We start from the raw sequence: 21,831 nt of genomic DNA on the forward strand, positions 1-21,831 counted from the left end.
ATCACTAGCGCATGCGTAGAGGGTGCGAGTGGCGACCGCCATGGACGACGAGGAGGAGACGTACCGGCTCTGGAAAATCCGCAAGACCATCATGCAGGTCAGCCGCGCGCCGGGCAGCTGTTTAGAACCGTGGGGTGGGGGCCGGGGGCGCAAGTGGTGGGTGCAGGGGCACGAGGTGGGGTCGAGCTCGGCGTCTTCGCGTAGTCCCGTCGGAGCAGCCGCAATGAAGGGCTGGGCGGGCACGGGAGGCCTCGAGGCCGCCGGGCTTCTCAGGGGCGCTGGGCCCGACCTGAGCCGGCAGCGGGGAGGGGGGTTTCGGGACGTTTGGGTGCGGGGCTTAGGGGTGGGCGGGCGGCTCGGGCCTGGTGCGGCGCGCGTGGCGGCGGGAGGAGGAGAAAGGGGCGAGCGGGTACGAAGACGAGGTGGGGGTGCCCCTAGACCGTGCCCCTCCCCTGTGATTCAGCGGCGCCTTTTGTCTTTGCGTCCTGAACCCCGGGGGGTCTCAGCATCCGAGGTTGGCGGAGTTGGTGGTTGGGAAGCACCGACCGAACTCGGGCTTGAGATGGGGACGTGGAGCCCGGAACCCGTGCCTTGGGGTCTGGGGCGGATGGAGGCCGCTGGGATGAGTCCTGCGTCAGCCTCTGGGGCCGTTTCAGAGCTTTGTCCTCAGCGAAGCCCCCGCAGCCCGATTCTCCTTCCTCCGGGCCTCAAACACTGTGAGCCTGTAGTTCTGTTTCCGTCCTTGTCTTTTTTTTTTTTTTTTTTTGAAAGGATATTTTGCTCTTGTACCCAGGCTGGAGTGCAGTTGCGCGGTGTCGGCTCCCTGCGGTCTCCGCGTCCCAGGTTCAAGCGATTCTCCTGCCTCAGCGTCCCGAGTAGCTGGGATTACAGGCACCTGTCACCACCCCCGGCTAATTTTTTGTGTGTTTTTATTAGAGGCAGGGTTTCGCCGTGTTGGTCAGGCTGGTCTGCAACTCTCGACGTCAGGTGATCTGACCGCCTGGCCTACCAAAGTGTTGAGATTACAGGCGTGAGCCCCAGCACTGACCCCCTGTCTTTTTTCTTTTCTTTCTTTCTTTCTTTCTTTTTTTTTTTTAAAGAGACAGGGTCTTCTTCTGTCTTCCAGGCTGCAGTGCAGTGCTGCAGTCATAGCTCGCTGCATCCTCGAATTCCTGGCCTTAAACAGTCCTCCTGCTTCAGCCTCCCTAAGCCCTGAGATCACGGTTCTGAGCTCCCGAGCCCGGCCTCCCTCCCTGCCTTTAGGGTAGCTCTGAAAAGTGGTTTGGAGGGCTGGTTGTGGTTGCCAGGTTTGTTCCCTGCCAGGTTCCTGTGAGGCTGGGCTGGACACCTGCAGGCCTCTCAGGATCACACTGGTCCCATCCTGTGGTGTGGCTGTGGGGGCAGGGTGGCTGTCACCAGGCACACGAGTGTTCAGCCTTCTGTCCTCTGCAGCAGTTGCAGGTGTGACTTCTGGGTCATGAGATCTGGCCCCCTTCCTCCGTCTGCCCTGAGGTCAGCTGGCTTTTTTTTTTTTTTTTTAATATGGGGTTTCACTATGTTGGTCAGGCTGGTCTTGAACTCCCCACTGCAAGGCCAGCTGCCTCGCCGGGAGCTAAATGGACACACTTATCTCTCCCCATGCTGACCTCTCTATGCTGGCTCCCCACACCCACTCCTATCTGGTCTCTATGCAGGCTCCACACACCCACTCCTGCATTCCTCACTCGACCCCTTCAAAATTTAAAAAAGCCCGCCAAAGATTTGTCCAACAGCAGCTTAACATTGACCTCCCCAGCCTGTCAACCCACCAGTAGTCTCTCCTGGCAACCAATGGCAGCTCGTCCCATCGGCACCTTGACTTCCCCTCACCAATGAAACTGTCTACTGTTTGTTTCCCTAATAGTCAATCAACCCTCCTCACCAATGAAACTGTCTGCTCTTTGTTTCCCTAGTGATCAATCAAACCCCCTCACCAATGAAACTGTCTGCTCTTTGTTTCCCTAGTGATCAATCAAACCCCCTCACCAATGAAACTGTCTGCTCTTTTGTTTCCCTAATAATCAACCCTCCTCACCAATGAAACTGTCTGCTCTTTGTTTCCCTAAAGACCAATCAATTACCTCCACTCCCTATAAAACCCCACACCCTGAGAAGCCCGACTTCTCTGGCCCCTTCCCGGACCACAGAACCTCGCCCGGGAGCTGAATAAATTGGATCCTCATTTTCTCACACTGGTCTCAGTTTCCTCATTTTGACTCGGCAATATACCTTACACCCACCTCAGGTGATCTGCCTGCCTTGGCCTCCAGAGTGCTTGGATTACAGGTGTGAGCCACCACACCCAGCCAGCTGGCTCTTTCTTTCTGCAGCTATGCCATGACCGTGGCTACTTAGTGACCCAGGACGAGCTTGACCAGACACTGGAGGAGTTCAAAGCCCAGTTTGGGGACAAGCCGAGCGAGGGGCGGCCGCGGCGCACAGACCTCACCGTGCTGGTGGCACACAACGATGACCCCACCGACCAGATGTTTGTGTTCTTTCCAGGTGAGCAGCGCTGGCTGAGGAGCCAGCCGCCAGCACGCTCCTCCTGCCCAGCTCCTGTCCCCCCGCTCAGTCCTGGAGGAAGGCTCCCCTCCCCTTCCTTGCTTGGGGTGATGCTGTTGACCTCTGACCGCTCTCATGCAGCATCTTTCTAGTTTCCCTCTTATCAGTCCTCTTCTCTCTTCCCTGACCATTTCCTCCAACCAGGATCGTCACATGGGCCTCCCCACTTACCCCAGCCCCCCATGACCTTTGAAGTATCTGTGTTCCTCAGCTCCCCCATCCTGGCCACTGGGTGCACTTCCAACTTCTTGGCCTGGCCTAGGAGGCCCTATCCGGGTCAGAGCAGCCTCCTTGTGAGCTGTGGCCCTGCTCGCCCTAACCCGCCCCAGCCCATTCCTCTGCTCCCCATCCCCCTTCCTGTCAGCTTCTGCTCTTTGTCCCTCAAGATTGTGCTGGGGCCTCTTTTCCTGGGTTCCCTGGGACACTTGGTGTCAGCACCTTCTCTGTGGAAGTCTCCCCACCTGTCTGCCTCCCCAGTGTGGCTCTAAAGCCCTCCGAGGTTGGGGGACGGAGAGAGCCTCAGGTGCACAGCCCGGCACCTGGGATCAGTGCGGAGGGTGGAACGTGTCTGCTCAGTGGACCTGGTGAGCCTCTTTTTTTTTTTTTTTTTTTTTTTTAAACCGAGTCTTCCTCACCCAGTCACCCAGGCTCAACCTCTGCCTCCTGGGTTCCAGCAGTTCTCTTGCATCAGCCTCCTTAGTAGCTGGGATTACAGGCACCTGTCACCACATCCGGCTAATTTTGTATTTATTTATTTATTTTTTTTTTTTTGAGACAGAGTCTCGCTCTTGTTACCCAGGCTGGAGTGCAATGGCGCGATCTCGGCTCACCGCAACCTCCGCCTCCTGGGTTCAGGCAATTCTCCTGCCTCAGCCTCCTGAGTAGCTGGGATTACAGGCACGCGCCACCGTGCCCAGCTAATTTTTTTGTATTAATAGAGACGGGGTTTCACAATGTTGACCAGGATGGTCTCGATCTCTCGACCTCGTGATCCACCCGCCTCGGCCTCCCAAAGTGCTGGGATTACAGGCTTGAGCCACCGCGCCCGGCCTAATTTTGTATTTTTAACAGACAGGGTTTCTCTATGTTGGTCAGGCTGGTCTTGAACTCCCAACTTCAGGTGATCCACATGCCTTGGCCTCCCAGAGTGCTGGGATTACAGGTGTGAGCCAGTGCACCCTGCTTTTTTTTTTCCTTTTTTGTTTTGAGATGCAGTTTTATTGTCACCGAGGCTGGAGTGTGTAGTGGAGCAATCTCAGCTCACTGCAACCTCCACCTCCTGGGTTTAAGTGATTCTCCCACCTCAGTCTGTCAGGAAGCTAGGATTACAGGCATACATCACCTCGGCTGGCTAGTTTTTTTTGTATTAAGAGAGACAGGGTTTCACCATGTTGGCTAGGGTAGTCTTGAACTTCTGGCCCCAGTTGATCCACCTGCCTCAGCCTCCCAAAGGGCTGGGATTACAGGAGTGAGTCATTGCACCTGACCTCCAGTGATGCTTCTTAAAAAGAGTGTCCTGGGGTGTGAGGTGTGCTTGTTGGAGAGGTTGGTGCCGAGTCACCTGCCTCCCCAGAAGTGCCCGGGGTGGGAGCTGCTCAGCGTCAAAGGTCTCTGCCTCATTCTGGTCACTGGGTGACTGAGGGGTGTCAGGCCCCTGTCCTCCTGTCCTAGTCTCTTGGTGAATGGGAGGTATCAGTCCTCTCTTCCCCGGTCCTAGGATTCTGCAACTCAGGCCATGTTTTGCAAACGTGGAAACTGAGGCCCAAGCGGGAGAAGCACCTGTGCTGAGTGGGGCTGGGACTCGGGTGTTCTGTGCTGAGGGGGCTGGGACCCAGGTGTTCTGTGCTGAGTGGGGCTGGGACTCGGGTGTTCTGTGCTGAGTGAGGATGGAACTCGGATGCTCTGTGCTGAGTGGGGCTGGGACTCGGGTGTTCTGTGCTGAGTGAGGATGGAACTCGGATGCTCTGTGCTGAGTGGGTCTGGAACTCAGTTGCTCTGTGCTGAGTGGGGCTGGAACTCGGGTGCTCTGTGCTGAGTGGAGCTGGAACCCAGGCCTTCTGTGCTGAGGGTGTTGGAACCAGGTGCTCTGGGGTCCAGGTGGGCAAGGGCCGAGAGGGCCCAGGGTGGTACAGGCTGGCATACTCTGTCCACAGAGGAGCCCAAGGTGGGCATCAAGACTATCAAGGTGTACTGCCAACGCATGCAGGAGGAGAACATCACCCGGGCCCTCATCGTGGTGCAGCAGGGGATGACGCCCTCCGCCAAGCAGGTGGGTGCCCCACTCCCAGCCCCCACCAGCCTCTCACCCTCCCCAGCCTCCCTTGGGCAGTGCCAGCAGGTGGCCCACATGCCTTGGGCCACGCCAGCCAGGGTGCCCTGGAGGATGTGGCCGGATGTCCGGCAAGTCCCGACTATCTCCCACCCTGTCCATGGGCCACAGTGCTGAACCCCAGCCCCATCCCAGGCAGCTGCCATCCTCCCCTGGCTCTCAGGAGGGCATCAGAGCAGAGGGCACTTTGCCCCTCTCTCCAGCTCCTGTGGGCTCCAGCCCTTGGCCTGGTGTGCCCTCCAGGACCCGGAGACTCTTTGTCTTGAGCTGATGTCCAAGGGGATGTGCTGAGGAGGCCTGGCACGGGTCCCCCAGGGCCTGTCGTGTTCCCCATCTGTCTGCTGGACACTTCTGAGCCTGCACGTCCCCCATCTGTCTGTCGGGCACCGTGAGCCAGGCTGTTGTGCTAAGATGGGCAGTTGGTGGAGCAACTTGGTTTCTGGCCCACCAGGCTTTGGGTTCACGAAGCTTCACAAAGCAGCACCTCTGTATTGGGAAGAGGTCACTGTGCCCACCCTGAGGGCTGCCCATGGAAGCTTCTGACGGATGGAAACAGCCTTGTCACTGCTCGTGACAGGAGGCCCTTGGGATGAGCGGAGAGGCCGGGGAGGGGTGGGCTCTCGAAGGCCCCTGGGCTGGCGGTGGGGTTTCTGATTTACGACATGGAGTGTGTTACTGAGGCACGCGAGTAAGCCGCCTGTAGCCTGAGGCTGGAAAAGGAGTTGGGGTTGTCGGGGCCCCTCGTGGCCGTGTCTGAGTCTCTCTCTCTTCCAGTCCCTGGTTGACATGGCTCCCAAGTACATCCTGGAGCAGTTTCTGCAGCAGGAGCTGCTCATCAACATCACAGAGCACGAGGTGGGTGCCCTCCCCGGAGCCCCACCTGGGGGGTACAGAGATGCAGGGTGAGTGCCCTGCCCGGAGCCCCGCCTGGGGGGGTACAGAGATGCAGGATTTGCAGGTGACCAGGAAGATGTGGGATACAGGGCCCAGGGGCTGGCGCTTCTGCCAGCACGTGGAAGGCAGGGTCCTCAAAGGGTGGCCCTGGGCCTACAGCAGCCGAACCCGAGAACTTCCTAGAAATGCAGGCTCCTGCCGGGCTCAGTGACTCAGGCCTGCAATCCCAGCACTTGGGGAGGCCGAGGTGGGTGGATCACAAGGTCAGGAGTTCAAGACCAGCCTGGCCAAGATGGTGAAATCTCATCTCTACTAAAAATACAAAAAATTAGCTGGGCGTGGTGGCACACGTTTGTAATCTCAGCTCCTCTCGAAGCTGAGGCAGAGAATTGCTTGAACCTGAGAGGAGGTTGCAGTGAGCCGAGATCTCGCCACTGCACTCCAGCCTGGGTGACAGCAAAGCTCTGTCTCGGGAGAAAAAAAAAAAAATGCAGGGTCTCAGGCCCACCCCGACCTATGGAACAGGGACTGTGGTGGGTGCAGAGGGATCCCAGTGCCACCGCCCCAGCAGGACTCAGGAGGTGGTAGTGCTCTAGCCCATCTACTCCAGAAGCTCCAGGAGCTGTGCCCCTGCAGACTCCACCCCAACCTGTGGAGCCGGGGTCGGGTGGGGTAGGCTCCCTGAGTGCCGGGTAGGTGGCTCAGGGGCGGTGGTGGTGCCTGGGAGCCCCATGGGGTCTGGCCCAGCCCTTGGTGATGTCCGGTGGCCTTCTCTCTGGGCAGCTCGTCCCTGAGCACGTTGTCATGACCAAGGAGGAGGTGACAGAGCTGCTGGCCCGATAGTATCCTTTCCAGCCCCGCTGCCCGCTGCCCTCTGCCCCGCCTGTGCCTCTGGATTTCCACATCCCCCCACGCCACCCCCACCCCACGGCCCCACCTGGCGTTTTCCTGACCCTACTTTCCAGTAAGCTCCGAGAGAACCAGCTGCCCAGGATCCAGGCGGGGGACCCCGTGGCTCGATACTTTGGGATAAAGCGTGGACAGGTAAGCCTCGCCAGGAGAAGGGGCCCTGGGGCGGCTCTGTGCTGACCACTGGTCGGCAGGGGCTTCTGTCCCCTCCAGCAGCCCCTCCCCCTCAACACTGGGCCCAGAGAAGAGCATGACCCCAGGTTCCCAGGTCAGCATCTTGGGCCCCTGCTGGCCCTCCCCAGCTGGTGTGCTGTCCGCCTGCTGTCTGGTGCCCGCAGTGAGGCCTCCCGCAGAGCCCTCAGCCCCTGCTCTCCTGCCTCCGCAGGTGGTGAAGATCATCCGGCCCAGCGAGACGGCCGGCAGGTACATTACCTACCGGCTGGTGCAGTAGCCGCCGCCCTGACAGGTACAGGTTGTGGGGTCAGATACGGGGTGTTGTCCCCTCTGTTGGTGTGCGGGGGTGTTCTGGCTTTGTCCCCGCAGCAGGGCACCCCAGCCCCTACCTGGCTGCAGTTCCTGGGGCCCTGTTCCTGGGAGGGAAAGTCATGGTACTCTGTCCCCCCACTGGTGACTCCCCTGCATGGCAGGTGTGCGGCAGGACTGTCCAGAAGAGGATTTAGAAACCTGCCCAGAGACCCCCGTGGTCAGACAGGAGGGGCGGCTTCAGGCCAGCCCTTCCCTGAGTGGGTACCTGGGGAGGGACTGGCCTGAGTCCCAGGAGCTGGACAGCATCTGCCCGTGTTGAGGGCCTCCCAGCTGACCCTGACCCATGCCAGAGGTGTTGCCTTGGCAGGCCGCCACACTTTGCACTCAGCCCAGGGGTGAGGCTTAGCCAGGTCTGACTTCGGCCCGGTTCCTTTAAGGTCAGAGTAACTGCCCACACCTGTGTGACCACCCCCTCTCTGCACTGCGGCCTGGGCATCCCGAACCCCCTCATGCTCAGCAGTGGGTGTCAGGCTGTCCTGGGCAGACTGCATCTGCCCCCCTCCTGAGACCACCTTCCTCCCCTTTCCTAGCCTCCAGAGGCGGCCACACGGACAGTGACCTGGTCACCTGCAGGAGGATGCCCCTGCTGGAGTCTAGCCACCTCAGCTCCTCTGGACTCCCCAAGGCAGGCAGCCCCCACCCGAATTCTCCCATCTTGGGGTGAGGCTTCCTGTGGATTTGTGCCACATGCGGCCTCAGGAGGGACAAGACCCGCCCCCCAGGGAGGTCACTTGATGCCCCGGGTCCTCACCTAGACTGTGCAGAGTCCCCTAGTTTGGGGGCTTGGGGTCTGTCTCCCACCAGCCACTGCTGCTTCCTGGACGCTCAGCCTCCCCCCCCATCGGCTCCTTACTGGGCCTGTGGCGGTGCCTTTTCTCTTCCTCACACCTCCCTACTGTGGGGCCCTCTGTCCTCTCCCTGGTCCCTTCTGCCAAGGTTGCAGCTGCCCCAGAGAATAGACCTGATTAGAAACTTTATTCCAGCAAAATAAACGTGCCTGTGAGAGAACCATGGTCGCTCAGAGACCCCAGTGTACCTAAGCCCCCAGCTGGCCAGACCTGGCTTTCCGGAAAAGGGAGTCCAGGGCCTGTGTTCAGACCCTGCTGTAATGCACCCTTGACACCTCTCCAAGCCCCAGCCTCCACCCCCATCCACAGCTCCCAGAATGACTTCTGGAGGCCCAGTCCCTGCAACAGACCTGTGGGGAGAGGGCAGGGTCTCCGTCCCCGTGACAACCAGGGCGATGTGCTGGGCGGGGACAACTTCCTTCATCCACACAGCCCCGTGGGCACCAGGAAGGCCACGGTGACTTCACAGGACAGCAGTGATCCCCCAGCTCGGCTGAGCCAGGCCAGCCCGGGTGCAAAGGAGTGCAGGGCCCTCTCCACGCACAGCCCCAAGGCGTCACGCTCCTGGAAGCAGGTGCGTGCCAGCAAGACATGCAAGACCCGGCACTCCCGGCAGCAACCCCAGGATGGCGCAGCTGAGCTATGCCACGGGGCCGGCACACTCTGGAGGTGGACAGGAGCACGCGGGAGAAGCAGCCACCCGTGGTCCTGGCCCCACCCCAGCTCAGACGAACTCCGGCTGCCTCTCCCTGCAGGAGCCCAGTGCAATCCGCCCACCACGGAGCCTCATGGGGGGCAGTGAGGCCTGCAGCACGTTGTTGGACTGGTTGGTGTTGAACCCTGAGAGCTGCAGAGCTGGGCCCTCGTCGTCCCCGTTCCCGTCCTGCCTGGCCACGGCCTCCAGCTGCTCCTCGCTACCGCTATGGCTGCCGGAACCCTCCTCCAGGCTGGCCTCATGCTGGTGCTGCTCCAGGAAGCTGAGGCGGCGCAGGGCACTGGCCTCCGACGAGGACAGCAGCTCGGAGGCCTCCTCCAGGTCTGAGTCAGAGTCGTTGGACACAACTCGGGATTCTGAGAAAGGGAGACAGAGATGGGGAGGCAGAGACAAGGGAGGGTTAGAAACAGCAGAGGGAGGAAGGAAGGAGAGGAGTGTTAATACGGTCTGGCTCTGTCCAACCAAGTCTCATAAGTCCCACGTGTTGTAGGAGGGACCTGGGGGGAGACGGTTGAATCATGGGGCAGGTCTTTGCTGTGCTGTTCTCATGATAGTCTCACAAGATCTGGTAGTTTTTAAAAACTGGAGCCGGGTGCGGTGGCCACTTTGGGAGGCTGAGGTGGGTGGATTGCCCGGTCAGGAAATCGAGACCAGCCTGGCCAACATGGTAAGACCCTGTCTCTACTAAAAAATACAAGAACTAAGCATGGTAGAACTTTCCTGTAATCCCAGCTACTCAGGAGACTGAGGCAGAATTGCTTAAACCTGGGAGGTGGAGTTTGGAGTGAGCCGAGAGCACACCATTGCACTCCAGCCTAGAGACAGAGCTAGACTCCATCTCAAAAAAAAAGAAAAACTGGAGTTTCCCTGCCTGGTGCAGTGGCTCACACCTATAATCCCAGAGTTTTGGAAGGCTGAGGTGGACAGATCACGAGGTCAGGAGTTTGAGACCAGTCTGGCCAACATGCTAAAACCCCACCTCTACTAAAAATGCGAAAATTAGTCAGCCATGGCCAGGTGTGGTGGCTTATGCCTGTAATCCCAACACTTTGGCAGATCACCTGAGGCCGGGAGTTTGAAACCAGCGTGGCCAACCCTATCTCTGCTAAAAATAGAAAAATTAGGCTGGGCCTTGTGGTTCATGCCTGTAATCCCAGCACTTCGTGAGGCCAAGGTGGGCGGATCACGAGGTCAGGAGATTGAGACCATCCTGGACAACTTGGTGAAACCCTATCACTAAAATACAAAAAAAAAGCCGGGCGTGGTGGTGTGGGCCTGCAGTCCCAGCTGTTCCAGAGGCTAAGGCAGGGAAATTGCTTTAACTCGGGAGGCAGAGGTTGCTGTGAGCCGACATTGCACCACCGCACTCCAGCCTGGAGACAGGGAGACTTTGTCTCTAAATTAGTTGAACATGGGGGCAGGCACCTGTAATCCCAGCTACTCAGGAGGCTGAGGCCGGAGAATTGTTTGAACCCTGGAGGCAGAGGTGGAAGTGAGCAGAGATCGAGCCACTGCCCTCTAGTCTAGGCAATGAGCCAGACTATGGTGGGGCGGGGGGGCATGTCCTGGCACAGGCGCTGTCTGCCTGCCGCCACCCATGGGAGATGTGACTTGCTCCTCCTAGGCTTCCACCATGTATTTGAGGCCTCCCCAACTACGTGGAACTCTGAGTCCATTAAACATCTCTTGTAAGTTGCCCAGTTTCAGCTGTGTCTATCAGCAGCATGAAAACTAAAACAGGTGTCCTGTAACTAGAGGCAGCACCCAGGGCCGGCCACCTCTGACAAGTGATGCCAGCCCCACCTGGGTCAAATCCCCGGCCCCGGGCCCTTCCCTAGAAAATGAAGCTCCCTTGGGAATGGCACTTAGCCTGGCCCGTGGCTGGTGCACCTGGAGCCTCAAACGGGCATCAGCCCCATATTCACATTGCCAGTTTCCGAGTATGGGGTAGGCGCCTCAGAAGGCACTGCCTTGCGTGTGTTTGCAGGAGGTCAAAGGAAAATGAATAGCTCAGAGGCGTGGGCTCCATGGCACAAAAAATCCACAGACCGGGCAGCTGCAACATGTACACAACTGGGTCATGGCACCTGTGCCCATGGGTGCCACACACCAGCCTCCTTTGGGGCTGCTCAGGCACCCACACACTCACCTCCAGCCCCGTCTTCCGCTGCCTCCGGGAGCGGGTAGACCATCCCCTCGCCTGCCTCCAGGTACTGCACCTGGACAACCACCTCGGCCCGCTGATTGGATGACTCGTCCTGCAAGGGTGGAACGGAAGTTAGGGAGGGGCCAGCGCTCCATTTTCCGTGTTGTAGATTAACAAGCGCACACAGCCCCTAACAGCTACTGACACCTGCTGCCCGGGCTGTGACCACACTGGCCATTCCCAGGAGGTACACGGGCTGGGCATTTCTCAAAGGCCGCTCCTCTCAAGACCTGTCTCCTGTCCCCAGCCCATCTGGGGTTTCTCCTGAGAGCCCCTTCAACAGGAGCACGGGATGGGAAGGCTGCACTCAGCATAGACATTGTCAGAGCTTCAGGCATCGCTGTCCTGAGACTACACCCCAGGTGGTCCATCCTCAGCCAAGAGGAAACTGCAGCTCCTAAGACCCAGAGATACTGGAAGATGGATTAAAATATCCAATAGCTAGGCTGGGCACAGTGGCTGAAACCTGTAATGCCAGCACTTCGGGAGGCCAAGGAGAGGGTTTATCACTTGAGGTCAGCAGTTCAAGACCAGCCTGGCCAACAAAGTGAAACCCTCTCTCTACTAAAAATATAAAAATCAGCTGGGTGTAGTGGTGTGAGCCTGTAGTCCCAGGTTCTCGGGAGGCTGAGGCAGGAGAATCAATTGAACTCGGGAAGCAGAGGTTGCAGTGAACCAAGATTGTGCCACTGCACTCCAAAGAGTGCAACAGATAATCCATCTCAAAGAAAAAAGTAATACGAGGACCTGACCAGGCATGGTGGCTCACATCTGTAATCCTAGCACTTTGAGAGGCTGAGGCGGGCAAATTGCCTGAGCTTAGGAGTAGAGACCAACCTGGGCAACACGGTGAAACCCTGTCTCTACTAAAATACAAAAAAATTAGCAGGGCATGGCGGTGTGCGCCTGTCGTCCCAGCTACCCAGGAGGCTGAGGCAAGAGATCATGCCACTGCACTCCAGCCTGGGCGACAGAGCAATACTCCATCTCCAAAACAAAACAAACAACAAAAAAAACGAGGACCCGAAATCAGGAGAGGGAATGGAGATGCCGCTAAGAAAAAGAGAGAAAGTAACTCCAAGAGGCTGGGTGCAGTGGTTCACGCCTGGAATCCCAGCACTTCAGGAGGTGAAGGCAGGAGGTCCCTTAAGCCCAGGAGTTCATCACTAGCCTGGACAATACAGCGAGACCCGGTCTCTACAAAAAATAAAACAGAAATTAGCCAGGTGTGGTAGTGGAGCACACCTGTGGTCGCAGCTACTTGAGAGGCTGGACCAGGAGGATCACCTGAGCGCAGGAGTTGGAGACTGCAGTGGGCCGTGATGGTGCCACATCACTACAGCCTGGGCCACACAGCAAACCAGTTTCAAAGAAGCTCAATAAAGAAAGAAAATAAATACAACTCGTAAAAAGGAAAATCTGAAGCGGGGAACTGACGCCGCAGCAGAGTGCAGTGGTGGCTCCGGAGGGCTGTGGCCACCTGGGCCAGTGTAGAGCTTGTGGCCACAGGCAGCTCCGGGGTGGGCTACGGGGAAGGGGGCTGTGGCTGGAGGATGAGGCCTGAGGCCAGCTCCCATGGAGAGTGGAGGGGCCAACGCAGGGCCTTTGCACCTCTGCTACATTGAATGCAGACCTCGCCCGGTTCTTTACATGAAAGACACAAAAAGACACAGGCCTCCAAACTATCTCCCTGTGGTTCCTTGGGCCTCATCCCACAACCAGTGTCCCCAGCAGTGCGCCCCCGCCCCCAGCCCCGAGTGGACAGCCCTGGTCAGGCCCACACCCTCACCTGGCCCCCGGGGGCCTCCTCCGACTCATCTTCGAAGACCAGGCCATAGTGCACAATGAGGGTCTCGATGACGCGGGCCTGGTGGGGGTAGTCCACCAGGGAGGAGAGGGACACGGTGGCTTCGGTGGGCCGTGGCCGAAGCAGCGTGGGCCCGAACACGATGCCCAGGTTCCCGGGGGTCATCTTGTTGTCCTGCTCCACCTCCACGATCCTGCAGGGCAGGTAGGGCCAGGTGCTGAGCAGCTCCCGGGACCCCGCACCCTCCACCCCGTGCGCCGAGCCTCACCTGCGTAGGTGCCGCAGCAGGTACTGCAGCGAGGCGCGGTTATCGGGCGGCAGGTCCCGCAGGAGCTCCCGCAACCGACCTGCCATGGCCACCACCGCTGCGTCGCTCTCCGAGCCATCCTGCCGGCCCCGGGTCGCCGCCTTGGCCTCGGCCTCCGCCTTCAGGCTGTCCTTGGCCAGCCCCACGAGCTCGTGGTAGAAGCGGAAAGAGATGAGCGGCTCCGGCAGCTGCGAGGAGCCAAGGATCAGCTGGGGTTGATAGCCTGGCCCAGGCCTCACGTGTGCCAGCCACGCTCCCACCCTCAGCCCCACCCCACCAAGCACTGACGACGCTCCACGGAACACAGATTCCAGCCAGTGAAGCAAGTTCCACCCGGTGCAGTGGTTCCACACAGAGCAGTGTCTGTCCCCTGTCCCAACCAGCAGGAGTCCTGGCCCTCCTACCCGGGCCACGCCCCATCCCAGCCCTTTCCTCGCACTGCCCACGCCCATCCCGCCCTAAGGGTATCCCAACGAGCTCGTGCTCTATTCAGCATAGTTTGACCCTTTCCCCACCACCTGCGAAGTGCTGGTCCCGCTCCCAGCCCCGCCCAGCCCCGCCTTTCGGTGGCCACGACCACGCCCCAACCCCGCCCCGCCCGCCCTTCCCCACCCATAACCACGCCCCAGCCCCGCCTTCCCATCCATAACCACGCCCCCAAACCACCGCCCCGCCCTCCCCACCTATACCCACGCGCAGCCCAGCCCTCCCCACCTATAACCACGCCCCAGCCCCCGCCCTTCCCCACCCACAACGCCCCTCCCCCATAACCACGCCCCCAGACCAGCTCCGCATTTTCCCATCTATGACCACTCCCCCAATACCAGCCCCTGTCTTTCCTTGGCTATGACCACGCCCCTAGCCCCATCCTCCCCGCAATGACCACACCCCCAGTCCCAGCCCCGCCCTCCCCACCCATGACCACGCCCCACCCCACCCTTAACCGGTCATGCCCACTCCCCTAGCCCCAGTCCCTTCCCCGCCAAGACCTGATCACACCCTGACCCAGCCACGCCCCATTAGGCCCAGGCCCCACCCCCAGCCCTGTACCTGCCTAGCCTCAGCCCCGCCCCTACCCTCCTCTGGGTCCCTGCCAAGCACTGAACATGCCCATCCTGCTCTAGCCACGCCCACCGACCTCTGACCCCGCCCCAGCACAAGTCAGATGTGCTCCTGCCGTGGCCACGCCTCTCCCACGTGGCCCACCCAGCTGAACAAGCCCCACCCAGCTGCTCCAGTCCCAGTCCGCGGCCCCTGCACAGATCCGGCCCCGCCCCTGCACAGATCTGCCCTGCCTGACCACGCACCCAGCCTCAGCCAGCCCCCGCCAGGCACTGTATCGCCCACCCCCTCCAGGCCCGGTGCATAGACAATCTTGCTGCAGCTCCGGGTCCCCACCCACCTCCTCCTGCCTGGCTACTCTCCTTCCAAGCTCTGCAAGGCCACTTCCAGTGGGTCCTCACCTGGCGCAGGTAGAGCTTGAGGACGTTGCTGATGTCGTGGGGGGAAGCCTGCGACAGCTCCACCAGCTCCTTGCCGTTCTCGAAGGCCTGGCACAGCTTCTCCACGCGCGTCTTTACCCCATTGACCCGGTAGATGCCCTGCAGGGCACGGGGGTGGGCGGCCCATCAGCCTCAGCCCACGCCCGCCTCCCTGCTGGGAGCCACCTCCACCCTGCCTCACCTTGGTGCGCAGCGCCCGCCGCTCGATCTCGCAGACGCACTTCTTGATGATGAAGGGCACGCCGTCGGGGGCACTGCGGGCCGCCTGGCTGAATTCCTGTCCGAACAGCTGCAGGCGGCCCTGCAGCTTCTTGTGCCCGCACTGTATGGCCAGCGTCTCCAGGCATTTCTTGTGGCAGGCCAGGCAGCACTGGGGGCGGCCGGAGCGAGTGAGCGCAGCCCCAGGGTGCCCGGCTCCACCCACCTACCCCAGGCCCCTCACTGCCACCAAACGGCAGCTTCTGCAAACACAAGCTAGACAGTGGATCACGGCTTCCTCCCCAGGGGTGATCCCACCGGCCAGTCCAGCCTCCCCTCCTTCCCCTCCCACCCTTGGCTTTCTGGCCTGAGCCCCAGGGCCTTTGCGCAGGCTACAGCCGCCGCCTGTGATGCAATCCCCAGATGCCCTGGGGGCACTTCACTCTCTGGCTGTACCCGCCGCCTCGATGCCTCAGAGAGCCGACCCTGTCCCCAAACCTCAAACAGCCCACCCTATCCCCTCCGTTCGCCTCCTCCCAAAGGCTCCTAACTGCTCCCTGCTCTGGGCTGGACCTTCCCGAGGGCACACAGGCCGGCGGTGCCGGGCACCTCCAAGGCTCCCCGCTGTCCATTGGGACGTCCCACTCACCTCCTCACACTCGACACCCTGGAAGTAGACGTAGCTGTTGCACTCGCGGCACTTGGCGGGCGTGCGGAGCTTCCGGAGCCGGTGGGTTCGGGCTGCCTTGGACAGCCCCTCATGGCGGAACGGCCCACTGGGCACAGCCACTGGCAGCTCGGGGGTCATGCCATTGAGGTCAGCTGTGGGCAGCACAGGCGGCCAGTGTCACCAAGGCAGGTCAGAGCCAGGCCCATCAACAGTGTCCAAACCCCCTATCTCCCTGGCCCCGTTGGGGGACCCTCACTCTGCTCGAAGGCCGAAGCCCCAGGTCCCCGCTCTGAGTCCACCAGCTCCTCCGTGGACGACATGGTGCCACTGGATGATGTCCGCTCGAACTTCTTAAAGTCCCCTGAGCGGGAATCAGTGCGGATCAGACTCCCTGAGCCAGGTGGGCCCCCTCCATCACCCCCGGTGCGTGATGAACCCCTGAGGCCCAGGAGAGGTGGCAGCTCCACACCCCAGCCCGCCCGAGTGCCTCCCTCACCTGTGCCAGGGCCGGGGTCCAGCCCGGCGTCCGAGTCTGAGATGGCGAGCGGCCATGACTTGTGTACCTGGTGTCCTCGCCCGGCTGGAGAAAAAGGCATCTCTGGTGAAGGGCCGGAGTGGGCCACAGGGAGCCAGCATCCGCCCCATCCCTGGGCCCTGCCGACACTCACCCCTGTGGTCCTTGGCAGGCGCGCCCTCAATGGAGCCACCTTCATCTTGGGGGCTGCCGGCAGCCTCGGCCCCCGCCACGTCACCCACGTTGAAGCTGCTCTTCCGGGCACGCATGATGGGGGACCTGGTGGGAGAAACCCGGAGAAGGAGGGGTGGCGATGCGGGACAAGGCAGGGACGTGGGCGCCGGGGACCGGGCAGCTGGGTGGCGGTACCAGGCGTTGGCGGAGACGTGGGGCTCAAAGTCATAGTGGACGTCGGGCTCCTGGTCCCGCTGCAGCTGGCGCACGTGGGAGGCGTACTGCTGGCCCGGGTCGTACAGCTTGCTGCTCTCGCACAGCATCTGGAAGTGCACGGGCAGCGGCGCCGTCTGCATGTGCATCATCTGATAGTAGGAGATGGTGGCCTGCGGGCGGCACCCGAGAGCGGCGGGGTCAGGAGGGGGCCGGCCCGTCTGCCATCACTGCCGGGCGGCCGGAGCACCCCACGCACCGACTTGATGGTCTGGTCGCTCTGCCGGATGACCTCCTGGATCTGCCGCAGCGCGGTCACCTTGGTGTCCTCCAGCTCCTGCTTCTGCGTCTTCGCATCGGCCACGCAGGTGCGGTAGGTGGCCATGGCTTCCTCCGCCTGGGGCGGGGGCGGGGGTGCACACAGAGGGAGGCCTCAGCCTGCGGTGCAGGACTGGGACATGAATCCCAGGGAGGCCGGGCTCGTGCCTGTCATCTGGCTCGCTTGAGGCCAAGAGTTCAAGACCAGCCTGAGCAACATAGTCAGACATCATCTTTTTCTTTTTCTTTTTTTTTTTTTTTGAGATGGAGTTTTGCAGTTTCGCTCTTGTTACCCAGGCTGGAGTGCAGTGGCGCGATCTCGGCTCACCGCAACCTCCGCCTCCCGGGTTCAAGCAATTCTCCTGCCTCAGCCTCCTGAGTAGCTGGGATTATAGGCACGCGCCACTATGCCCAGCTAATTTTTTGTATTTTTAGTAGAGATGGGGTTTCACCATGTTGACCAGGATGGTCTCGATCTCTTGACCTTGTGATCCACCCGCCTCAGCCTCCCAAAGTGTTGGGATTACAGGCGTGAGCCACTGCGCCCGGCCTCTTTTTTTTTTTTTTTTTTTAAAAAGACGGGGTTTCATCATGTTGGTCAGGCTGGTCTTGAACTCCCGACCTCAGGTGATCCACCTGCCTTGGCCTCCAAAGTGCTTGGATTACAGGCATGAGCCACTGAGCCCAGCTTTATTTATTTGAGATGGAGTCTTGCTCTATTGCACAGCCTGGAGTGCAGTGGTGTGATCTCAGCTCACTACAACCTCCACCTCCCAGGTTCAAATGATTCTCCTGCCTCAGCCTCCTGAGTAGCTGGGACTACAGGTGCACGCCACCCTGCCCAGCTAATTTTTTGTATTTTTAGTAGAGATGGGGTTTCACCGTGTTAGTCAGGATAGTCTCGATCTTCTGATCTTGTGATCCGCCTGCCTTGGCCTCCCAAAGTGCTGGGATTATAAGTGTGAACCACTGAGCCCGGCCTTCTTTTTTTTGTTTTTTGAGACGAAGTTTGGCTGTTCTTGCCCAAGCTGGAGTGCAGTAGCACGACCTTGGCTCACTGCAACCACTCTCTTCTAGGTTTTTTTTAATTAGCTGGGTGTTGCCAGGCACGGTGGCTTATGCCATAATTCCAATACTTTGGGAGGCTGAAGTAGGCGGATCACGAGGTCAGGAGTTCAAGACCAGCCTGATTAACAAGGTGAAGCCCGGTCCCTACAAAAAGTACAAAAAAATTAGCTGGGCATGGTGGTGCATGCCTGTGATCCCAGCTACTCAGGAGGCTGAGGCAGGAGAATCGTTTGAACCTGGGAGAAGGAAGTTGCAGTGAGCTGAGATCTCCACTGCACTCCAGACTGGGCAACACAGCGAGACTCCGTCTCAAAAAAAAAAAAAAGCAGTGGATCACAAGGTCAGGAGATCGAGACTATCCTGACCAACATGGTGAAACCGTTTCTACTACAATACAAACAGTTAGCTGGGCATGGTAGCATGTGCCTGTAGTCCCAGCTACTTGGAAGGCTGAGGCAGGTGAATTGCTTGAATCTGGGAGGCGGAGGTTGTAGTGAGTTGAAATCACACCACCCCACTCCAGCCTGGGCCACAGAGCGAAACTCCGTCTCAAAAAAAACAAAAATAAGGCTGGGCATGGTGGCTCAAGCCTGTAATCCCAGCACTTTGGGAGGCCGAGGTGGGTGGATCATGAGGTCAAGAGATCGAGACCATCCTGGTCAACATGGTGAAACCCTGTCTCTACTAAAAATACAAAAATAATTAGCTGGGCATAGTGGCGCGTGCCTGTAATCCCAGCTACTCAGGAGGCTGAGGCAGGAGAATTGCCTGAACCCAGGAGGCGGAGGTTGCGGTGAGCCGAGATCGTGCCATTGCACTCCAGCCTGGGTAACAAGAGCGAAACTCCGTCTCAAAAAAAAACAAAAACGAAAACAAAAATAAACACAAAACAAACAAACAAAAAAAACAAAAAAAGCAAAGGCCTGGAGGTGGTAAATTTCACACCAAGCATCGGCGGCCACCGCGCCGGGGTTTCCTCCTCCGGACCATCCCGCCTCCACCCACCTTGTTCTTGGCCTCCTCCTCCAGCCGCCGCCGCTTGTCCAGGGTCTTGGTCGCCGTGCTGCCCGCCCCAGGCGCGGTGCCAGCCTGCTCCTCCTCCGCCTTGGCCACGAGGAAGCGGGCCTTGTCGTGGTCCTCGCAGCGCTGCACGTAGCCCTGCTTTGCCTTGCGCAGGTTGGCCTCCGCCTCTTGCTGTGGGTGTGGGAGCCCGGAGGTCAGTTCCAACCCCGTCCTCCGACGGGACTCAGTCCCTGCTCCTCCCTTCCTCCCCACTCCCATCTTTCTCACCAAGACCCCGTGGCCCAGTGGGGCATGCAGAGGACCCTGCCCAATGATCAAAAATGGAAGAGCGGGAGGAGGGCAGGGCGCGGTGGCTCACGCCTGTAATCCCAGCACTTTGGGAGGCCGAGGCGGGCAGATCACTGGAAGACCAGCCTGGCCAACATGGTGAAACCCATCTCTACCCAAAATATAAAAAATTAGCCAGGTGTGGTGGCACGCAGCTGCAATCCCAGCTACTTGGGAGGCGGAGGCACAAGAATAGCTTGAACCTAGGAGGTGGAGGTTGTAGTGAGCCGAGATCGAACCACTGCACTCCAGCCTGGGCAACGGAGCAAGATTCCATCTCAAAAAAAATAAATAAAAGGCTAGCCACGATGGCTCAAGCCTGTAATCCCAGCACTTTGGGAGGCCGAGGCGGGCAGATCACCTGAGGTCGGGAGTTCAAGACTGGCCTGACCAACGTGGAGAAATCCCATCTCTACTAAAAATACAAAATTAGCTGGGTGCAGTGGAGCATGTCTGTAATCCCAGCTACTCAGGAGGCTGAGGTAGGAGAATCGCTTGAACCTGGGAGGCAGGTTCAGTGAGCCGAGATCGCCCCACTGCACTCCAGCCTGGGAAACAAGAATGAAACTCTGTCTCAAAAAAAAAAAAAAGGCTGAGCACGGTGGCAAATGCCTGTAATCCCAGCACTTTGGGAGGCTGAAGCCCTCGGATCACGAGATCAGGAAAGTTAGCTGGGTGTGGTAGTGTGCGTCTGTAATCCCAGCTGCTCAGGAGGCTGAGGCAGGAGTGTGGCTTGAACCTGGGAGGCGAAGGTTGCAGTGAGCCAAGATGGGGACAGTGGACTCCAGCCTGGGCGACAGAGCGAGACTGTGGAAGCACTAGCAATGGAACCCTAGGAGGAATGGGTGTCTTGTGAGCCCGCTCTGCAACCCGGGCTCCCCACAGAAGCACACACGGCAGCCTCTGCAGACACCCACACCATCCCCCACGGGAGCAGGCCAGCGACTCCAGGCTCTGTCGCTTTCACTTCCCTCCTCACACACGAGAACAGAGAAGCCGCCCAGGCAGGAAGCCATGCACCCACAGGTTGGCAGGAAGAGCAGTTAGTCAAAAACCTAACTGAGGTGTGGGCTTGGGGGCCACAGCTCATAACCTGTACCATCAGATTCACACATAAACAAATGGACCCATCCAATTACTAGGAGATGGCCAGGCTCACGCCTGTAATCCCAATGCTTTGGGAGGCCGAGGCAGGAGGATCTATTGAGGCCAGGAGTTCAAGACCAGCCTGGCCAACATAGTGAAACCCCATCCCTACAAAAAAAAAAAAAAAAAAAAAAAAATTTAGCTGGGTGTGGTGGCGCATACCTGTGGTCCTAGCTACTCGAGATCACCTGGCCAACATGGTGAAACCCCGTCTCTACCAACAGTGTAAAAAATTGGCCAGGCATGGTGGCTCATGCCTGTAATCCCAGCACTTTGGGAGGCCGAGGCAGGTGGATTACTTGATGTCAGGAGTTTGAGACCAGCCTGGCCAACGTGGTGAAACCCCGTCTCTACTAAAAACACAAAAATTAGCCAGGTGTGGTGGTGGGTGCCTGAAATCCCAGCTGCTCAGGAGAACTATTTGAAACCAGGAGGCAGAGGTTGCAGTAAGCTGAGATCGAGCCGTTGCACTCCAGCCTGGGCAACAGAGCAAGACTCCTTCTCAATTGAAAAAAAAAAAAAGACTACTACTAACAATCATTACTGCTAACAATCACGGGTTTCTACCTGGCAAAACAGGCCGCAGGTAAAATCAAAAGTCAAACAATAAATGTGGGAGGGGGATGTCGGGGGTCTAAACTCATATCATTAAGGCCTAAGTTCTCTAATATGTAAAAAGCTCTGACAAATCAATAATAAGCCACTGTCCAATGCAAAGTAAGCAAAGGATAGGAACTGAGGGTTCACAAAACAGGAGAAGCACTGCTGTGTCCTGGGAAGGTAGCTTGTAGATGCATGCCCCTTGACCCAGCAGTTCCATTTTGGGCACTGATCCCAGATAAACCCTCAGGCATCCTTGAGACAGGGCATAAGCTTGTCATAGCAATGGTGTTTGTAACAGCAACAGCTCAGCCCCACCCGAAACGTCCATGAAATCACCACTCAACCTCCCCAGCTGAGCCCTGCACAGCAGAAAAAAGGGGTCCAGGCTGCTTCATGTTGACTGATATGGTGTGAGCCTCTCTATACAGAGGTGAGGATGGAAATCAGGAGCAGGACAGGGTAGGAGGCGAGCTGTCCTCACGCGTACAAAAGTGGGCAGACGTGTGTTTGCTGGCATGTGCTGGAAGGAACTAGGAGGGTGCATTTCACCAGACCCTGTTAACATAAGGTCCAAACACAAAAACTGGGCAACATAGTGAGCATACAAAAAATTAGCCGGGTATGATGGCTGGTGCCTGTAGACCCAGCAACTCAGGAGGCTGAGGTGGGAGGATCATTTGAGCCCAGAAAGTCGAGTCTGCAGTGAGGTATGATTGCATCACTGTACTCCAGGATGGGCGACAGAGCTAGACCCTATCTCAAAAAAAAAAAAAAAAAAAAAGTTAAAAGAAGGAAAAAAAGCACCGGTGTCTTTGAAAAAACCCAACTGACGTCAGGAGTTCAAGACCAGCCTGACCACTATGGTGAAATCCCATCTCTACTAAAAATACAAAAATTAGTCAGCTGTGGT

At 58.6% G+C, this 21,831-nt stretch overlaps 2 protein-coding genes across 5 annotated transcripts in view; one reads left to right on the forward strand and one right to left on the reverse strand.

Annotated features, from left to right (window-relative positions):
• On the forward strand, positions 1-8,290 carry POLR2E (RNA polymerase II, I and III subunit E). The gene is made up of 8 exons (XM_012436193.3): positions 1-97; positions 2,370-2,544; positions 4,758-4,873; positions 5,708-5,788; positions 6,611-6,669; positions 6,793-6,871; positions 7,122-7,202; positions 7,813-8,290. The coding sequence occupies exons 1-7, from the start codon at positions 41-43 to the stop codon at positions 7,185-7,187; spliced, it is 633 nt and encodes a 210-aa protein (XP_012291616.1). The 5' UTR covers positions 1-40; the 3' UTR covers positions 7,188-7,202; positions 7,813-8,290.
• Positions 8,239-21,831, reverse strand: part of ARHGAP45 (Rho GTPase activating protein 45) — a 22,665-nt gene continuing 9,072 nt past the window's right edge. For all 4 annotated transcript variants that reach the window (XM_064371192.1, XM_064371190.1, XM_064371191.1 and 1 more), the window contains exons 11-23: positions 18,828-19,016; positions 16,696-16,833; positions 16,419-16,609; positions 16,204-16,328; positions 16,032-16,115; positions 15,792-15,896; positions 15,515-15,687; positions 14,849-15,037; positions 14,629-14,766; positions 13,127-13,353; positions 12,841-13,051; positions 10,995-11,103; positions 8,239-9,201 (exon numbers count right to left, since the gene is read on the reverse strand). In XM_064371192.1, coding sequence (XP_064227262.1) covers positions 8,855-9,201; positions 10,995-11,103; positions 12,841-13,051; positions 13,127-13,353; positions 14,629-14,766; positions 14,849-15,037; positions 15,515-15,687; positions 15,792-15,896; positions 16,032-16,115; positions 16,204-16,328; positions 16,419-16,609; positions 16,696-16,833; positions 18,828-19,016 — 2,226 coding nt within the window. In that variant the 3' untranslated portion in view covers positions 8,239-8,854. The remainder of the gene's footprint in view (positions 9,202-10,994; positions 11,104-12,840; positions 13,052-13,126; positions 13,354-14,628; positions 14,767-14,848; positions 15,038-15,514; positions 15,688-15,791; positions 15,897-16,031; positions 16,116-16,203; positions 16,329-16,418; positions 16,610-16,695; positions 16,834-18,827; positions 19,017-21,831) is intronic.

This window comes from Aotus nancymaae, unplaced genomic scaffold, assembly GCF_030222135.1.
Source record: "Aotus nancymaae isolate 86718 unplaced genomic scaffold, 86718_ANA_hifiasm-v0.15.2.pri h1tg000124l, whole genome shotgun sequence".
Lineage (NCBI taxonomy): Eukaryota > Metazoa > Chordata > Mammalia > Primates > Aotidae > Aotus > Aotus nancymaae.